Genomic DNA, 19,780 nt, shown 5'->3' on the forward strand with positions numbered 1-19,780 from the left:
CTGCTTTGGAGGCCCGGAGCGAGGAGGAGCTCTGCCAATAATAACAGTCCTATTTATATAGGAATTCCCATAGAATATGGGACTGTTATACGAGTATGGGCAGAGCTGACTCTCGATCTATTCAAGGTAAAGCGGATAAGCAAGGGAAACGGAGGAGTAGTTTGAACGAGCAGGTGTTGCGGACCAGCGGAACCACGCATCGGAAGGATATAGTTTGCAACTTATGTGGACAAGAAGGTTACATGAAGCGAAACTCCAAAGCGTTCTTGAAAAAATAGGTACCGTAAAACGGGGCGAATAGAAAAAGTGGGGCGAATAGAAACAAAGCGACCTTCAGTTAAAAATGTGAATATCATGTAATGATAACCTTTAAAAACCTACTGAAATACTTTTTTTTCCCATTAGTTTAATAGCAACAGAGTACCGCTAGACAAAATTGAGAAGAAAATATTAAAATCTCAATCATTTTTGATAGCTTGAAACATTCGCCATTTTTGCTGATTTCAAAAATGATCGAAAATTGAACTTAATTTTATTTTATTTTTTCTTCACTAAGTAAAAACATGTTGATATTTCTTCTAGATGCACTTAAAAATGTGTTTATTTTTCCATTAAAATGAAAAAAAGTATTGATATTTACTGAACAGTGTTTCTATTCGCCCCATTGCGGGGTGAATAGAAACATTCAACATTTTCATAAATCTTTGTACGATATAATTTTTATTTTTTAACAGCAATTGGGGTCTTAGCAAAAGACGACGCGACCCATATTTAAGGCTTTTAAAATTGGTTTTTATCCGCACGGTTTAAGTTGTACACATTCAAACATGTCGGGAAGTGTTTCTATTCGCCCCATTTTACGGTAAGAAGGAAGAAAAGAAGCAAGATGGTGTTAACACTACGCGAAATTGAAAACCATTCGTTCACCTTTATGATTAGCAGCGGTGCGCGTGACGCAAACACGTGGGTGGTTGACTCCGGCGCGACGTCGCACATGGCTAACAATCGTAAAAAGTTTTTGAAGTTAGACACTAGTGTTTGCCCGTTTATTTCGACCGCAAGTGGGAGAAAAATACGCACCGGTGAAATTGGGCACTGTAGTCGGTCGAAATCAAAAAGTGTCGGTTACGTTGACGGACGTTTTGTATGTCCCTGCGCTGAAGGAGAACTTGGTATCCGCTTCGAAACTAGCGACGAAGAAAATAAAAGCTGAATTCGACGATAATCAATATCAGCTAGTGTTCGGTGGTGAAACTATTTCGATAGCTGATAATATTGGAGGATTGTATACTTTGAACGTTTTGGAAGAGAGTGTCATGATGGTCGGCGTTGATGACTCAGAGGTGATTCAAAAACGGAAGTATTTAGATTTCAAAACCAAGGAACCACTACTGCAAAGAAGGAGCCTGCAAACGCTGGTGACGATGTAATTCATCCGATTTCTGGTGGTCAGCACGATGACGCATCGGAAGAAATATTTTATTATTGCGAGAATACGGTGACATTGATGTTGAGGAGGAGCGTTGGGGGAATCACAACTATGTGCAACATCAACGTTTCATTTCCACTGGATTGCGAGGAGCAACAGCTGCGTAGACGTTGACGATCTGGTTTTCTTATGCATTGGAATTAAAAAAAAAAAGTGTAGTGTGGCTATCATTTTCATTTTCATTTTGCAGCGTTTGGTGGGGCAATGAGAGCGCAAGTCAGTCCAAAGTCGGGGGAAGGGATAGGTAATGGCCGTAATAGTCTATGCGGACCGCTTGAACACCATCAGAAAGGATAAAAAGGGTTGGGGTAGGGTATAGGGAATTGGAGAAGACTTGACACAGTAATGCGATTAATGCTGCAAAATGTAAATGTGCTGAAAGCAATTTAATTTGAGTTGAAGTTTGATTTGACTTAATAAAATACCAAATAGACCGGCCATTGTACAAGTAAGAAAGAATAAGCTGATCGCTTTCTAGAAATTTTATAAACAACAAAACAACAATATGAGAGTGATGCTAAGGGCTGCTGATGGCACGATGCGACGCTTTAGGAGATTTTGGTGCTTATTCTGCGCGGCGTGTGACTCGAGACGAATCGTTCTCACCGCGAGTGACGTGAGACGACTAATGTTAATCAAATGGGAGCGAGTCGACAATTGTCACCTCGTTCGACTCGTGTCACCTCACACGCCGCGCAGAATAAGCACATTTGATACTGATTGAACATTACTATAAAGAACGCAATTCAATCGATGGTGATAACTTTACAAACTTTATCTGTTTTTGCACTGATTGACGATGCTGATTTATATAAAAATATTTGATATTATTAGTTCATTTGTTTGTGTGATCTATGAGTTAATAATGGAAAAAATATACTAACCCTTGATGATGATACTTCCCTGACCAGAAATATTCTATTTTGAGCACCCTTTTCGAAGCTATTCTATCCAGGTATCCATTTACTGCTTACAATCCTGAAATTATTCTTATTGTGCATGCTCATGCATTATATTAGTGATGCTCATAACCATGCAACAGATAAGAAGGAGAGAAAAAGAGAATATAGGAACAGTGATTAGTAATGAATTAATTATGTAGTTTCGTTAGAATTATAAACAATTAAACAGTAGTAATGAATAGCTTATAAAATGACTTTGCAGCATTGCTGAGCTTTCGGATCGTAAGACGAAATTGTCCGCGTGGTCTTCTAGTGCCCCCATTAGATAAGAATCAGTCATAGACATACATACCGAATGCTCGCCATGACCCTATGACCAATATTTGTATATGTATAGCCTTAGCTGATGTGGCTTTTCTAATAAATAGTTGAATAACCCATTGATTGTCTTCAAAACCTTGTCAAGTATAGAAAATTGATTTTATTTCATTTATTTCTAGGTACATTGAAGCTACATTGTTTATGTTTTTATCACCATTTATATAACCAAGGCCAGAATTCCCAGTGAGTGAAGAACTTTGTAGTACTAGAACACCATAGAAGATCGCTAAACATTACCTAATCATGGAACGGCTGATTAGGTAATGTTTTTTGCTCTAATGTTTTAAGTAGATGCTATTGATCTCCCATTGCTCCTATCCGCAACCCGGTGCACGCGCCCTGTTGGGTTTCGAAAACCTCGTAGAAGATTACAAACCGTCAATGGCATTCCCAATTACTACCCCACATTGCACATTCAAGGGTCTGATTGTGCTCCTAACCCACCCTCAGTTCTTAATCTTCTCGCCAGCTTGAAATTATATTTTCCCGAAGAGAAAGTATTTTGATGAGAGATAGCCTAGTGCAGCCCAACTGCATAGTATAGTAGTTTAACCAGAATCTTTAGGTCAGAAGATAAAATCTAAATTTTGTAATAAAAATGTTGCCATTGCTTTGAAATTCACCCAACATATAATCAAAACTACTAGCAACAGCGATCAATTATCAAAATTCATCGCTCCCTGGAAAATATAATCCCAAGCCCAGGGATGTGTAGTGTGGCTATCATCTATATATCTATCTTCTATATTCTATATAAATAAAAATGGAATGATGTTTGTATGTCACGAATTGGCTCGAGAACGGGCTATGAGAATTTGAAAATTCTTACATAGTTTTGTTCCTGAAGTGCTCCGACGTGTTCGTGTGGAAACTCATTCCAGGATATTCAACGGGAAAGTCGGAAAAAAGAGAGTGAACGAAACTATCATTTTGTATTGGACGTTTCATGACGTTTTTCAACAGCCTACTTGATGGCAAGACGAAGTTTGCCGGGACCACTAGTTTTACAATAAAAATATCTATCGATATCCAAACAAAATGTATTCCTCAAGACTCCTCTTGAGAACAATACTCAATGATTTTGGTTTACAGTATGGCCCTTTATAATGCAGTAAAATCAACAAATGTATACATAAGTCGCATTTTTACTTTTCTGCGTTAAGCCTTAAAACTAGTTCTGGACTTAGGTTGGCGACTTTTCAATTTTACTTCCATTTGACAGCGGCCCTCCACCCTTGTGAAAAAAAGGTTTTGACCCTGATAATTTTAACAAGGGGGAAATCTGCAAGCAGACCTTGAGTGGGTAACTGAGGGAGTGTGGGGATGCCGCACCACCGACGACCCACTAGAATCAGCCCACTAGTACGTGAGTAATTCTCGCTGAATTGCTCAAGTGGTCCACAGAGTGCACAGACATTTCCCTTGGCCTCAAACCCTTATCTCCCAGAACTTAGCACATGCAGCTGGAGTAGCCTAGGCAAACTACTTCACCTAGCCAACTCATACAATGTTATAGGGGATCAGCCTCTGCAGCCCACTCTCGGTCGGCACGCCATAGGCGCTGCAATTTTAGCATATTGTGAGTGACAGCCGGGGCCCAGATAGCCGTAGCGGTATACGCGCAGCTATTCAGCATGACCATGCTGAGGGTCGTGGGTTCGAATCCCGCTGGTCGAGGATCTTTTCGTAAAGGAAATTTTCTCGATTCCCAGGGCATAGAGTATCTTCGTACCTGCCACACGATATACACATGCAAAAATGGTCAATCGGCAAAGAAAGCTCTCAGTTAATAACTGTGGAAGTGCTCATAAGAAAAATAATCTGAGAAGCAGGCTTTGTCCCAGTTGGGACGTAACGCCAGAAAGAAGAAGAAGAAGAGTGACAGCCGTAGTTACTGCATTCCAGCACTCGACATCCGCACACATTCTCTGATAACCCTAGGAACTTATAAAGGATGCTATAAATAGCCACTACAGTCGAACTTCGTTGTTGCAGTATCTTTAGGTGGGCTACGTTTTAATTGGGCTCCCGTTAGTTGGGCTATAGCCCACCTAAAACGAAGGCAAACGTCATTTTCTGACATAAGACCAAATTTATTAATATTGGTAGCTCTGATTTTCTTTTGTTCTATGTTATTTGACAGCTTGAAACTCAGCCCGATTAGTGAAAGTCTTTCACTAAGTGGGCTACAGGTTTAGTGCAACGAACGAAAGTTGACTGTACCGTGAAAACCGTGCGGGAACTTTCTTTCTTCTATTTCACAAGAATGATTGAAGAACTTATCCATTCAATTTCACCATTTGATTTATTTCAATAAATTAATTCTCACATTTTTCAATGTTTTGCGTAGTCGAAAAAAAACATTTCAACACATAATTTGACATTATGCTATCGGTAGAGCTGCTATATTGCTTGCACAAAGAACCGAGAAATCGACTAATGTTTTAGGGCAAATCAATCACGTTTTTCCTTGACGTATCTATTGGTGTGCAAGGAAGGAAAGAATATCTTCGAACTAATGCAATATCAAATGTGTTCCGGCGCCAAATCCTTCCTAGGCTTCTAAATATTGTAATACAGCAATGTGTTCATGTGAGGATCGTCTATTTTGGTTTACATCACTCTAAGAGTTTCTCTTACCGCAATTAAGTACGATAATAGAGTACGGTTCATTTGTTGCATTAAAGATATAGAGCTTTGACTTTTTGCTATATCGCTTGTACTACTTACTAGTTTATTATCATTGGTTTTTCGTCTAGGGTTTGATTCATAGTGCCCTGATGGATATTTTGTGTTAATTTGTTGGGGCCTCAGCTGAAAAGCTTCTCAGTTATAATAAATCGCAATCACGTGTTACGTGGATACGAGCCGAAGAACAAAACGAACGAACCATGTGCAGTAAATGTTGGCGTGAATGCTTCTTAAAGTTATTCGAAGAAGATTGCACAAACATTCAAAGTTGAGTAAAAACAGCATTTGGCGAGAAAGGCGGAAATCATAAAGGGTTCACGGGAACATATGGCAGACCTTGTTTTGCGAGGGAATCAATGCTATAGAGCATTTTCAGACATTCTACAAGTGTTACGATCTTAAATCGAGAACAAGATGAATATGAGGTAGCACTTCTTTTAACTACATTTAAGTATGCTTTGTATGATTTGGATTCCGAGATGATTGATTTACAACATACGCAATAACAACGAGGGGGTTTCGTCTGGGTTTGGTCTTCTTCTTTATTGTATTTTACTCTCTTCCTTGCCGTTGTAGTTTGAAAGCTTTCGTTTCACTTATCATCATTTAAATTAGTCGATTTTTTAAATAGACAATAAATAAAATGATTTATTTTCTTTTGCCGTCCGTGTAAGTAAGGCTCCTGCTCTGATTTTCTGGTGTTGATTCATTTTTACAGTGTTGAAAACAGACGAGGAGAAGAGCCCTGACTTACGGTGGATGCCCGAAAATGAGCAAAGCTTTGCGCTTTTTCGCTTGTATTCCTAACACTAATTAAGTTACTAATGCTCTTAACATCTTAATTAAAATCATACAATTATTACAAATGTATATGCGTGAAAGTTTGGGTTTCGATTTTTCCGATGCATCAAATGTTAAGGGATAACCGAAATTAAGGACGATGGCGCAAGTAAAAATTGTGAGGGAACATAACTTGAAGGTTTGGTATTTTTATGGTTCACTTTCTCTGCCAGCTGCGCACGCGACACTCTCTTGAACGAGATGTCAAGCACTGTCTTTCTGCGTGTTTTGCATTCATCTTCTTGAGCGGTTCGCTGATTCATGTCGTACTTGGTTGTTCTTCGAAGTAAACGGGATTGGTTTGTTTTCGGTCGATTGGATGATGATGACGATGGCGGATTTACTTGGCGGCGCCAACGGCCTTCATCAGTCCATCGGTGGACATGGATTTCGGGCGTTCGATGGGCAGTCCCAGGGCGCGATCCCAGACGAGCGAAGCCAACACACCAAGGGCACGGGACACGCCGAACAGCACGGTGTAGTAGTTCATCTCCTTCAGTCCGTAGTACTGCAGCAGGACACCGGAGTGGGCATCTACATTTGGCCATGGGTTCTTGACCTTGCCGAGTTCGGTCAGGATTGGGGGCACGACTTTGTAGATGTTGGACACCAGCTGGAACAGGGGATCGTTTGGCAGATGCTTCAGGGCGAACTCGCGCTGGCAAGTGTAACGAGGATCGGTCTTTCGCAGAACGGCGTGACCGTAGCCAGGAACAACCTAAAAAGCAAAAAAATATGAATCAGTTTTGAACTTCTGTAAGAGGTGGTGAAGTTGTCGGTCGTACCTGTCCGGATTTGAGTGTCTTCCAGATAAAGTCCTTGACCTTATCTTCGCTGGCGTTATCACCGAGCTCCTTGCGCAGCTTCTGCAGCCACACTAATACTTCCTGGTTGGCGAGACCGTGGAGTGGACCAGCCAATCCGTTCATACCGGCAGCGAACGACAGGTATGGGTCGCTCAGAGCAGAGCCAACCAGATGTACGGTGTGAGCGGACACGTTGCCACCTTCGTGGTCACTGTGAATGGTCAGGTAGAGACGCATCAGCTCGGTGAACTGTTCGTCTTCGTAGCCCAACATCTTGGTGAAGTTGGCGGACCAATCCTTCTTGGGATCGATGGCACCGATTCCCTTGCCATCGCGGTACGTGTTGCGATAGATGGTGGCAGCAACGACTGGCAGTTTGGCAATCAGATCCATGCTGTCCTCGTACACGTATTCCCAGTACTTGCTCTTGTGCACACCCTCCGAGTAAGCCTTGGCGTACTTGCTCTCGTGGTTCAGGGCAGTGACCGCGCAGCTCAGCTGCGACATTGGGTGCAACGTCGTTGGCATGTTGTTCAGCATCGTGACGACGTGCGATGGCAGGGCAGCACGGTTGGCCCATTCGCGGGACAGGGCATCGACCTGAGCCTTGGTCGGAACATCACCAGTGATCAACAACCAGAACAGACCCTCGGGCAATGGTTCAGCGCCACCTGTTTGAGGAAAAAAAAAAGGAGAAGCCATGTGTTAGAGCGCTGTTGATTGAGTGTCTTCGACTTAAGTTCAGGAAACCTTTGATACAACGCCACTGACGAAAGAAACGCCAAAAAGGTAGAGATGTACCGAATATTCGGCCGGCCGAATATTTATGCCGAATATCTCGATTATTTTGATTTTGCCGAATATTCGGTCTGCCGAATAATAAAATCTGTTATTCGGCCGAATAGGCCGAATAGTTACCGAATAGTAACAAAATTAAATAATTAAGAAAAGTTAAAATATCGAAGAATTTATTCAAATGATGATACATTAAAATTTTCGTTTCATGCATTCTATGAAAGGAGTTTGATGCCAAATATTAAAAAAAAATGTGAGAATTTCTCCGATCTATGGCATTACGGTGACTACGGTGCTGCTCAATACATAAGGCATTCTCTGCAAATGAGCCTTAAGCTAACATTATAAGCTTTGCTAATTGTGCAAATATTTCGGTTGGCATAAATCAACAGACAAACATAGGTTTCAACACCAACCAAATCTATGCGATGACAAACATTTGTTTGGCACTGTATCAATCCATGCCAAATATTTGATACAGCTTTATAATCATTTTTCTAGGGCTGTAAGGAACCACTAGACTAAATAGTTTGACACGTATGGACTCAATGCTTTTAATTTTAACCGTTAACATATATTAGCACTTTCCATTCTTTCGATATTTTTTGGTTTGAGACACCTGCTCAAGTTCTTCCTTTTAGCATAATAAAGTGGTCTGCAGTCTGTTTGTTCCAATTTCTTTGAAACACTTCCAAAAGTCGGATGAGAAATCTAGTAACGTATATTGGGTTATATTTTAATAAAACATGAGATGGATAAAAAGTGCTAGCAATAGAATATAAATCCCTTACTTTAGAAATACGAAAGATCTTTGAAATTTACTGTTTTTGTGATTTCTACAAATTGGTTTCAAAAGCTCAAGAGGACGATCATTCATTTTCATTTATAATCCGTTCAAATTTTCACCGTAGAAGTTTTCCCTACTTAAGCAAACTCGTTTTTTTCTTTATCCAGGATTAAAAATATAGTTTTAGAGAAATTAGACGGTGTTATTCGGCCGAATATTAGGATTTTTTTGGCCGAATATTAGGTCATTATTCGGCCGAATGTTCGGCCGAATATTCGTTTGGCCGAATAATAATTTTCCAACTATTCGGTATTCGGCCGAAGGCCGAATAGTGCTATTCGGTACATCTCTACAAAAAGGTCTTTTTTAAAGGACTATCAGTTTTTTATCATATTTTCGTCGTCAGTTCTTAATGACTTACAATATATGACACAGACAAGAACAAAACTTTTAATAGTATTAATGGAATTTATTATTAACTTGCAATGAAGCCCGTTTTTTTTCTAACAATGAGAATTAGAAAATATTTTTTTCTCATTTAAAAAAAACATTTCAAATAAAATTCATACAGCTTGATAACTGTAATTAAGTAAAAGTCACATTTAAGATTAGAAGATTATTTTAATGTTCATAAACATAAATCTTGTGGTATATTTTGGGGCCCAGATAGCCTTTGCGTCAAACGCGCGCTATTCAACAAGACCAAGCTTATTATCGTGGGTTCAAATCCCGGTCGATGATCTTGTCGTAAAGAAAATTTTCTCGATTTTCCTATACAAAGATAGTATCAACGCACCTGCCACACGATATACACATGCAACAATGGTCAAATTGTAAAAAAAGCTCTCAGTTAATTACTTTGGAACTACTCTTGAGAACACTAAACTGTGAAGCAGGCTCTGTCCCAGTTGGGACGAAGAAGAGAATATTTTGATAATGCCAATTAGTACTAGTTAGAGCCACGTTTTTGATTTCGGTTCCTGAATTCGTCACCAATGTTGTTTTCTTATGGAGGGTGGCAAATCAGGTACACCATGGCGAAACAAGGTGCAAAGGAGCAAAAATTTCAAGGAAAATGTTTTTTTTTCTATTATTTTATGAACAAATTGTGAGGTTACGAAGTATGTTTAGAAATCATCTTAAAGCAATTTAACGAACACTAAACAATTGGAAACCATATATGTCGAAAAACGGGATATTCTCCGGGGTGGCGAATAACTGGTACATGGCGAATACCGGTACACCTTCCCTCATAGAATTGTGAGGTTTCTTACTGGACAGCACCCTCAAAGATTTCATGATATGATTTCTAAATTACCGTGAGGGCCCCTAACTTTGCGCAGCTCCTAACTCTGCGCACTTTTACCAAAATCCATCAAAATCTGGTAAAATACTTAAATTTTTGTTTACAATTTTTTTTCATATATTGCTACAATAGTAATAAAACAGTACGCGAAGAATTTTCTTGACTAATTTCCGTTTATTACTTTAATAAAAAATAAAAAAGCTTTAACAATATTGAAAAAACGTTCAAATTGGCTGCCCGTTAACAAAACTGCTAAGGGAGTACCTCATCACTTAAGTCATTTGGAGCAAATTAAAAAGAATATATGTCAGATTTTTAGTACGTAGGCACTAGTTTATTTATCGAGCAATCATCACTGGTAAAGTGCAACTTTTTTTTTTCTTCATTTTCTTATTCTTCTTAGGTGCGCATGGTAAGGAACCATTATTCAACTATGTTCCTTACTATGCGCAGCAGTCATAAAACGTTATTTTCAACATACAATCAACCCTCCAGAGGTCGATATTGAAGGGAACCATCGACTTATCTCCACCATCGTGATATGGAATAGAAATGCTTTGGAAAATTGTTTGAGGGGACCATCATAGTAAGGGAAGATTAAAAAATGACGTCCATCATATTTTAAGGATTTCTACACTCCGTCCCCTCAATCCCTTTCGCGATTTTTACAGTACCTAATGCATGTATTGTCACATTTTCGTAGACTCCTCCTCCCCTGAACGATGGCCGTAATTTTTGAATGCTCCCTAACCATGCAATGAAATAATTTAGATTTTTTGGAACATCGAGGTTCAATCGTATTTGCTAGAAACGCCAATAAAGAACAGTTCTGTTATTGATCTGCAACAGGAATCGTTCATTAATTACGTCACGCTTATACAGAGTGGCGATACTTCTCGATTGAGTGATGAACAATACATTAGGAATGGATATACCCTTTCTCTTAAACTATTCTTCGTATTTAGTAGAAATGTTCGGGTTTCACATATAACAAACCAGAACCAGGTTCTTAGTTAGTTTCTTCAAACCCGGATCCGACCCGAATCCGAGACAATTATTTAATACCGTCGTGCGGGGTGACATTGGTCCATAAGGGTGACTTTGGGCCAATATTTTGACAGCAAGCTAATGGCAGAATTATGAAAACAATGGGTCAAGCTTCAAGATTGCTTTACAAATAGCCAATAGATAGTCATAGATTAATTTTTTGGCGTTCCTACTAGCCATGATACGCATCAAAAGAGGCGGTCAAAGTCACCCCCTAGGCCCAATGTCACCCCGCACGGCGGTACCAAACCCGGACCCGAACCGAACCAAACCAAAGAAAATTTGGTTTTTATATTTTCTAGTGAAAATACATAAACAGTCCAAGCTAATTTTCCTTTACACGCCAAGGGTTAACGCAAAAAAGACGTAGTTTGTACCCCTTTTGTATGTTGGTTTAGATTTTAGAAAACTATGTTAATTACATGTTTTGGAAATCATATGATGATTTCGATTATTTTGAGAGTTGCACTTAATGGCATTCAGTAACAGTAATTATCATGGATTGAATTATAGATAAAATTCACTTCACTTAGTAAACTTCTATGTTAGAGACATTTCACGCTCCACTAGGAACGTAAAGCCGTATAAAGCAAAAAAATGAAGATTAATTTAGAGTTTAACTGCTAGTAATGCTTTTAGTAAAATACTTTAACTGTTATAAAGAATTTATCGAGTGCGCAGAGTTAGGAACCTAAATGCGCAGAATAAGGAGCATTGCAAAAATGAGTGCGCAGAGTTAGGAACACAGACACCCTCGAGAAAAATTAAAAAAATTGCAATAAAAATCATTGATTAGTGAAGCTTTTATATTTTTTCCTTATACATAAGATCAATAAGTATTTCCTACAAAAAATTCAGAGTGTTGTGTTTTGTTTTCAATTAATTACAGCTGTTTGAAATTTGAAAAGCCTTAAGTGCGCAGAGTATGGGGCCTTCACGGTAATATTGGACTAAATTCTGAAAGAATTATAGGTACAATTCTCTTAAAATCCTGGACAATATTCTCACACACTTACAAGATTTCGAAAGGAACTCTCACAATATCAGGGCTGCTAGCGGTCAGACAGCAAAATAATAGTGACTTAAGTGACTAAAATTATCAAAAAAGTGACCAAATGGTGACTAAAGTAACTTCACAAATACAAACATTAATGCAAAATAAAAGTTCACAAATGAAAACATTGTGTAAAATTACAATAGATATGGAACATAATCAAGAGACAGGGTGTACAAGAAAAAATCTGGTAAATCTTGTACGGGCGCAAAAAGCTAAGCCGCAGAGTAAGGCATACTCAACTACTTTAAATCTTGGAGCTCTAGAAGAAAAAATCTTCTGGAAATTAGAAATTCATTAACTCTGAAGAAATATATTATGACAAAACTCTTTGGCATAAATTACTCAATTGCTAACTTAACTTAATCGTTAAAATTCATTATGCGGTTCCGTATGCCAGAACTGCGGAAAAAAATTCTGAATAAAGCGTATGTGTTTCTTGGAAAATTTCTGGAAGAGTTCGAGATTAAGGTTGTTTGATGTTCCCCACAAAAGTTTTAGATAAACTCCTTGAAGTTATTGTGGAATCAGCGACAGAATCAAAAAATTAAAAATAGAAGAGAAATCTCAGTAAGATTTTTTTTAATTTACCGTCAAACGGGGTAACTTGCAACAATTTTCAACTTCAAAGCTATATGAATGAAAAATTTGAGGATTCCGATAAGACAAAAGCCAGCTAGTATCCTAATCGCCACGTGAAGAATACCACGCGGTATAAATTTTATCAGTATTTGGTTTTGTGGGATCAGGAGAGATAAAAAATATACGTTGTTCATGCTACCCCTGATGTGGGGTAACATGCAACACACAGTGCTACCTGAAGTACACTATTGAAAACTTAACCTATATCGTGTTATTATGATCATATAATAATTTTCTGCAAAAAAAGTATGACGATAATTAGAAACGGCTACTGTACTCTTACAAAACTAATTATTATTGATTGAATTATGAGTATTAAACCAATTTGATTGAAAACTTCATTAATATTGCATAGGGTGTCCACACGGGGATATTCTAGCATATTATAAGTCTTGAAAATAATTGGAAGACCATTAAAACGATTTGATGCAACTTTTCTACAAATACAATTGTAATTTAGGATATGCTTTACATAACTTATTGTTTATACAAATTCAAATCAAAGCGACGTATCACATATTGATATGTATATTTTAAAATGGTCTCTATTGGTGTTCTAAAACAACTTTTAGCATACTTCATGCAGAAAGTCCCCAATGGCAGATCTGCAAGTTAGTTTTTGCACAGATTTTATTTTTTTTTCATTATTTTCATGAATAAAATAAATCTAAATCTAATAATAATGCGATTCATGTTAATTTTTCAATATTTAGTACCAAAAGTGTATTGAATTAATTGCGGTATAAAAATTTTAAAGTTACTGAACAAATTTATGTTCAATTTTGCCTTTTCATGTGTTTTCAATGATAAATGGCAAAAAAAATATCAAACAATTGAGATCAAAATAGCTGTTGCAAGTTACCCCATAAGGGTAGTCAAAAAGGTTTTTGAATTTTTATAGTGTTTAAGCATCAAATTATCAAAACTTTTATAGTGTCAATTAGTACACTACTAAGTACTGTTACTGTTAGCAAATGCCTCGACTTACAAATTTAAACCGGTTTTGTGGTACGAGGAACGTTTTTCAGCATAAATTTCATGCAATTCAATGTTTAATATGATTTTCACCTCCAGCAAACCAAGCAAAAAACAAACAATACCCAAACCCTTGCCAAAATCTTCTGTTGTATGCCTGAGGTCAATAAGTGGCGGAATAAATTTTAAAAATTAAACTCAATGCTGAACGAAACGATAATTCGGTTACATGTCGAAGTGTTGCAAGTTTCACCCCTGTTGCAAGTTACCCCGTTTGACGGTACCTTCTTCTTCTTCTTCTTTCTGGCGTTACGTCCCAACTGGGACAAAGCCTGCTTCTCAGATTAGTGTTCTTATGAGCACTTCCACAGTTATTAGCTGAGAGCTTTCTTTGCCGATTGACCATTTTTGCATGTGTATATCGTTTGGCAGGTACGAAGATACTCTATGCCCTAGGAATCGAGAAAATTGCCTTTACGAAAAGATCCTCGACCAGTGGGATTCGAACCCACGACCCTCAGCATGGTCATGCTGAATAGCTGCGCGTTTACCGCTGCGGCTATCTGGGCCCCTTAATTTACCTATAACATAAATTAAATAAATAACACTTATTTCGAACTATTTTGAAACAATTAGCCCATTTGCCCATGTGTGTTTAAGCAGCGACTATTTCTATTCCAAAGCATGTATTTGGAACAGATATAGTCGTTTGAAATTGTAGATATAAGGGTAAGCTAAATCTGCAAATGAATGTCTGACAGATTTGTTGAAATTTTTTTAACCATTTCTTAATCAATTTCTAAAATAGTTTCTTCGTAGGTTAAACAAAAAAAATGATAAATAATATGTGCTTCAAATTTTGGGCTTCTTGCTTGAAACATTTTTTTTTTAGCTTCAAAACCTACCCGAAAGGTCCTTCCGTTCTCTAGAAATTTATCAAAATAAACTCAACAGGTCTGTCAGGAATTGACCCGACATTTAAATTTCAAAACTTTAGCAGAACGCCAACAAAACCCAACAAATAAATTCCAGATATTCTATTAAAAAATGTCTAGGTAATATTCACCTGAAATCTTCAGAAAAATAGTCAAGAATCCTTTCCTATGTAGACACTTTAAAATACTGATCAAAAAACAATTGCATTAGAATAATATAAAAGCCAGTAAAATATTACTATCCTGCTATTTAAGTTTCAGAAGCGGATCCAGATTATCGTTGATTTATCATCAGATCATGAAAAAAGTGACTTTAGTGATCATTATTCTGACTTAAGTGACTTTTCGTTGCATTTAGTGACTTTTTAGTGACCAGTAGGCGAAATCCGGCGCGTAGTTTTCTTGCTGGTGAGTAATGGAAGAACATTTCTTCTCTTCGAAGAAATTGTTCGCCGAAATTCGCCTACAGGTCACTAAAAAGTAACTCGCTACCAGGGCTGCAATATCTAGCAGAATGCTTATCTGTTTTTTTTTTTTAATTAATTTTTCCAGAAGAAATTTTTTATTCACTGATGTTTGTCAGACTTCACGAACTGCATTTATTGACTTTTGTCAGATTTACTGAGATTTGGCCAAGAGGGTTGGTATTGCTGCTCGATGGCCTAGGAAGTCGAGAAAATGTTCTACCCGACAAGATGCTGAATAATGTCGCATTTACCGCTACGGCTATAGAGAAAATGAGCATACTCATTTTTAATCAGAAATTTAACAAATTAAAACTTATAAGGTATTGCGGGGCAAGTGGGTAAATTGGGTAAATAACTTGTATGCATTGTTTGACTATTATGTGAAAATAGCTTGAATGTTTTAGTGAAAATAGGAATTTATGTTCCAAACTTATGCGTAAACTTTCGAGGCCATTCAGAACATTACACCTGACAAGAAATATGCCAAGCTTTTCAACTATTATAGCATAATAAAGCGAAATATTGTTTACCTGTCAAATATGTCTTCGTAACAAGTTGATGGCGAGCAATCTTATTTTAATATTTTTGGTGGAAAAATGTTTCGGCACTCTTCAATAATTTTAAAACTGATATAAAGTTTTGAAATTAATTCGATGTGGATCTCGAAAAAGCTAAATAGAAACACCATCAATTTTTCAATCACGTGGGGCAAGTGAAAAGTTTCTTATTAGAGATTGAATTTCTGTTTGTTCTTTAGATAGCGATAAGTTAGCTAGGTTCGCAATTATCATGGAAAAATAGAATATACTGAACATTAAAAAACAATAAACTCAACGCGTTAAAGGTTATAAGAAATCATGGAACTTCCCGAAAGAGGTCGTCACTGAAACATTGTATATTTCGAACAGCCGATTGTTTGAAAAGTTTTGATCTAAGAATTTGCGTGAAATATCGATGTAAAGTTAATTTTAAATATAGAAATGAAGGTTGGTCTATCCACATAGGATAAGTTCAAAATACTTAATTGAAAGATTCCGTTCCGGGTAATAATTTCTCCCGAGGATTTATCCAACGTCACATACGACTTTCTTAAAATCAAATTACAAGCGGTAGAAATCCTACAGCACAAAAAGGCAATTGCCATCCCACAATGTAAGAAGTAACAAATGATACAAATGTTGTAATTGTAATGCTGTTGACGGATTTGAACGAACATGGCTGAATTGAAAAAAAAAACATAATAAAAATAAAATGTGCATTATTTATACGTAATTGTTTATCGGGACTGCTATCTAACTCTTAGTTTTCCAACTAAAATGACAATATTTTTATTTTTATTTTTTATTTTTCTATATTTTTTCCGAAGTTTTGCACAAAAATCAATATTATTGATGGGAGTCAATCTAAAAAATATTCAGGACCTCAATCATTTATATTTGAAGTTGTATAATGCAATTATCTCAACTATGTATACGATTTTCGCTACCCACTTGCCCCACGGTACCTTACAACTAAAATAATAATCGAAACAAGTCAAGCTACACCCTTTTATAAAACTATTTTATAACAATCTCCATGTCGAAAAAGAGGAAACAAACTACAAATAGCCCTAACTTTCTAAATCATTTTTTATATTGTTTGGAGTGCAAGTCTCTTACTTGACTTGCATTTCAACTATGAACGTACTACTTACTATTCATAACATTTGTTTTGAATTGAGCTACAGCTGTGGGTTTATGGTTAGAAATCTTAAAAAGAAGCTTTTGCCTTACTCGAACTCCAACCTACAATGAAAGTCAAAATCAATGTTTTATCAGAGCGAACCGTAATAGTAGTCCTAGGTTATCAAATATTGCTAAATATATCATACTCATGGAATTATATTTCATTACCTCACACGAAGTACCAATTGACCTTGCCGGTTCTAATTAATAATCCGATATCGTTTCGACATTGCTTCTTAGGACATCCACGCGGCCGTTCAAGCACACCCACTCAGTAGTGCAATAAAATAAACTCCCATCAGCTTAGACAGTACCAGGTAGTAGTAGTACCTATGACCGTCTAGCAGCAGTTATTGAAACATTCGGATCGGTGCTAAGGACACATTCGTCATCGGCTGAGAGGCTAGCTAGCGCAGAGTGCAACTCGTATCGCAAAGCACTGTAAATACAGCTAGGTAGCTACCCATTGACATTTCATATGCATTTCAAAGTCATCGGGGCAGCTACCTTCCTAGTTCTATGGGCAAATAGTAGTGTGCCTTTGGCGAATGTGCATTGTCGCGCCAATCGATCGATGCTACTGATGTTTTCTCAAGTGGTGGCAAAGGAAATTCGTTTACCTTCTGAATTACGTTTCCCTATTGCCTAATCCCTGGCACATGACATTTCTCAAGACGGTTTGTTCCTTATAGGTGAATAATTAACGCAAGACGTAAACTAATCTAGTATGGTATGGAATAGAAAGAAATTACGAAACCTACCTGGGGCTTTTGGGAGCACCTTCTGGCACTCAGGAATGGACAGTCCACGGAATCGGATGCCCTCATCGGGGTCGAGCACCGAGGTTTCGCACACCAGACCCTTGATGCCACGCATACCACCGTACATCTGAAATTGGAAGATTAGAAAATTGAAACCTTTAATAACAGTCAAAGAAACACATTTTGGGAGGTTTTCAAAAAAAATTCGGACGCCAATTTATTTTCATGATCTTCAAAAAACGTTCCATCGGTTTAGGAGGTCTCAAGGTGAAGAAGACGATATACCGCCAAAGTATAATATAAGCGATCATTCGTGACGACACGGATCTGCTACAATCATCGTCCGTCATTGAACTTGACTTTGTTTGTTACTTGCGCTATACTGCAGGCAGGCTAGACGACTGTTGCAACGAGCAAGCGCACAGTCGAGATCAGCACGATAAATGCAATTCTGGGGAAGTCATTCACTATAAGTGCAATCGTCGTAAAACTGCACGTGTTGCAACGTAAACCCCCCACCCAATCTCTGCTGTATGACTCGCGCGTATCGTCAACGGCGTCCAGCGACGACGAGAGGGAGAGTGAGCTCGGATAATCAGCCGGTTGCCAGCAAGGTCTCTCGGCCATTACATTTACATGTGGCGGCGATCAGTATGCTCCATGGACTGGTTGATTCAGTGAATTCATTTACGATTGGAGATGCTGCCATACTGACTTGAGAACAGGTTTGATCTATGAGGGGACTGACCGCGCAGCATTGATGAATTACAAGGATCAAATTAAACCGTATCCATAACTGTAAATGCCTTTTCTAGTGATCAATGGACTCACAATCCGCGTATCAGCTGATGAGAATATTCAATACTGGTTCAAAAGTAACACGATTTTGGAACATTTATTTAATATTACAGAAAATTAATAAACTTTCATTATATCGCCAGCCTAGTAGACAACCGAACACAACCAATGAGCAAAAATCGATTTTTAACCTTCCGACGATGATAGCGCATCACTTCCTTCATCTTAATGGACTTCCTGTTCTGGCTGCGAACGTATGCAGTTATACAGCACAAGCAAAAACTGTCGCGTTGTTGTACTTTGTACAACAATTGTGATTTATATGATATCATTTAGCAACAAAGATATCTATCGACACCAAACCATAATGTATTCCTCAAGAATCTACTTAAGAACAATACTCCACAGTTTTTATTTACAGTATGGCCCTTTTATAATACGGTTAAATCCACAAATGTACATGGAATTCGCATAATAATGAACGCACTATATACGGTTCGAGTAAACCACAGTTTGAAATCGATATATCTCAAAATCCAGATAATATAGATACTTGGGATCTTTGGTAAAGTTGTTCTGGAGGTGAAGCGCTATCTGATGGTATCTCATTTAATTAGAAATTTGACCGCTAGGTGGCACTAGTAGGCATGGAAGTTTTACTTTTGTTTTGCAGATATTTCAGGATTCTGACCATTTAGAAGCATGGCGTCTTCGACAAAGTTGTTTAGTAATTTAGGGACTATCATTGTTCGAGCTAGTTGATTCAAAATTTTGCCACCAGGCGGCACTAGTGAGCATGAAACTTTTGTTTGCAGATATCTCAGAAGCCTGGCCACTTAGAAAGATAGTATCTTCGGCAAAGTAGTTCAGTAGCTCAAGGGCTATCATTATTTGAGCCAAGAAATAGGATATTTTGCCACCAGGCGGCGTTAATGATCATAACAATTTTGTGTTGCGGATACTGTAGGATCTTGACTTTTTGGACAAGCACCTTCGGAAAAGTTGTTCAGAAACTCAGGGACTATCTTTATTTTACAAAATCTCGAACTTTAAGGATTAAACAAAGAAAGAATTTGAACTACTGAACAACTCTGGCGAAGACACCATCTTTCTAAGTGATCAGGCTCCTGAGATATTTGCGAGACAAATGTTTTATGCGCACTAGCGTCGCCTGGTGGCAAAATTTTGAATCAACTAGCTCATACAATGATAGCTCTTGAGTTAGCAAGCAACTTTGCCGAAGACGCCATCTTTCTAAGTGCTCAGGATTCTAAGATCTGCGAAACACAAGTTTCATGCTCACTAGCGCCGCCTTGATAGCCCTTGAGCTACTGAACAATTTTGCCGACGACGTCATCTTTCTAAGTAGTCAGACTCCTG

The 19,780-nt window shown here is 37.9% G+C and overlaps 1 protein-coding gene across 2 annotated transcripts in view; it reads right to left on the reverse strand.

Annotated features, from left to right (window-relative positions):
• Positions 1–5,501: 5,501 nt before the first annotated feature.
• The window catches only part of LOC5575386 (probable citrate synthase 2, mitochondrial), a 40,702-nt gene continuing 26,423 nt past the window's right edge, over positions 5,502–19,780 (reverse strand). For both annotated transcript variants that reach the window (XM_001655689.2, XM_001655688.2), the window contains exons 4-6: positions 17,603–17,729; positions 7,089–7,780; positions 5,502–7,021 (exon numbers count right to left, since the gene is read on the reverse strand). In XM_001655689.2, the coding sequence (XP_001655739.1) occupies positions 6,644–7,021; positions 7,089–7,780; positions 17,603–17,729 (1,197 nt within the window). In that variant the 3' untranslated portion in view covers positions 5,502–6,643. The remainder of the gene's footprint in view (positions 7,022–7,088; positions 7,781–17,602; positions 17,730–19,780) is intronic.

The sequence above is a fragment of the Aedes aegypti genome, chromosome 3 (assembly GCF_002204515.2).
Source record: "Aedes aegypti strain LVP_AGWG chromosome 3, AaegL5.0 Primary Assembly, whole genome shotgun sequence".
Classification (NCBI taxonomy): Eukaryota; Metazoa; Arthropoda; class Insecta; order Diptera; family Culicidae; genus Aedes; species Aedes aegypti.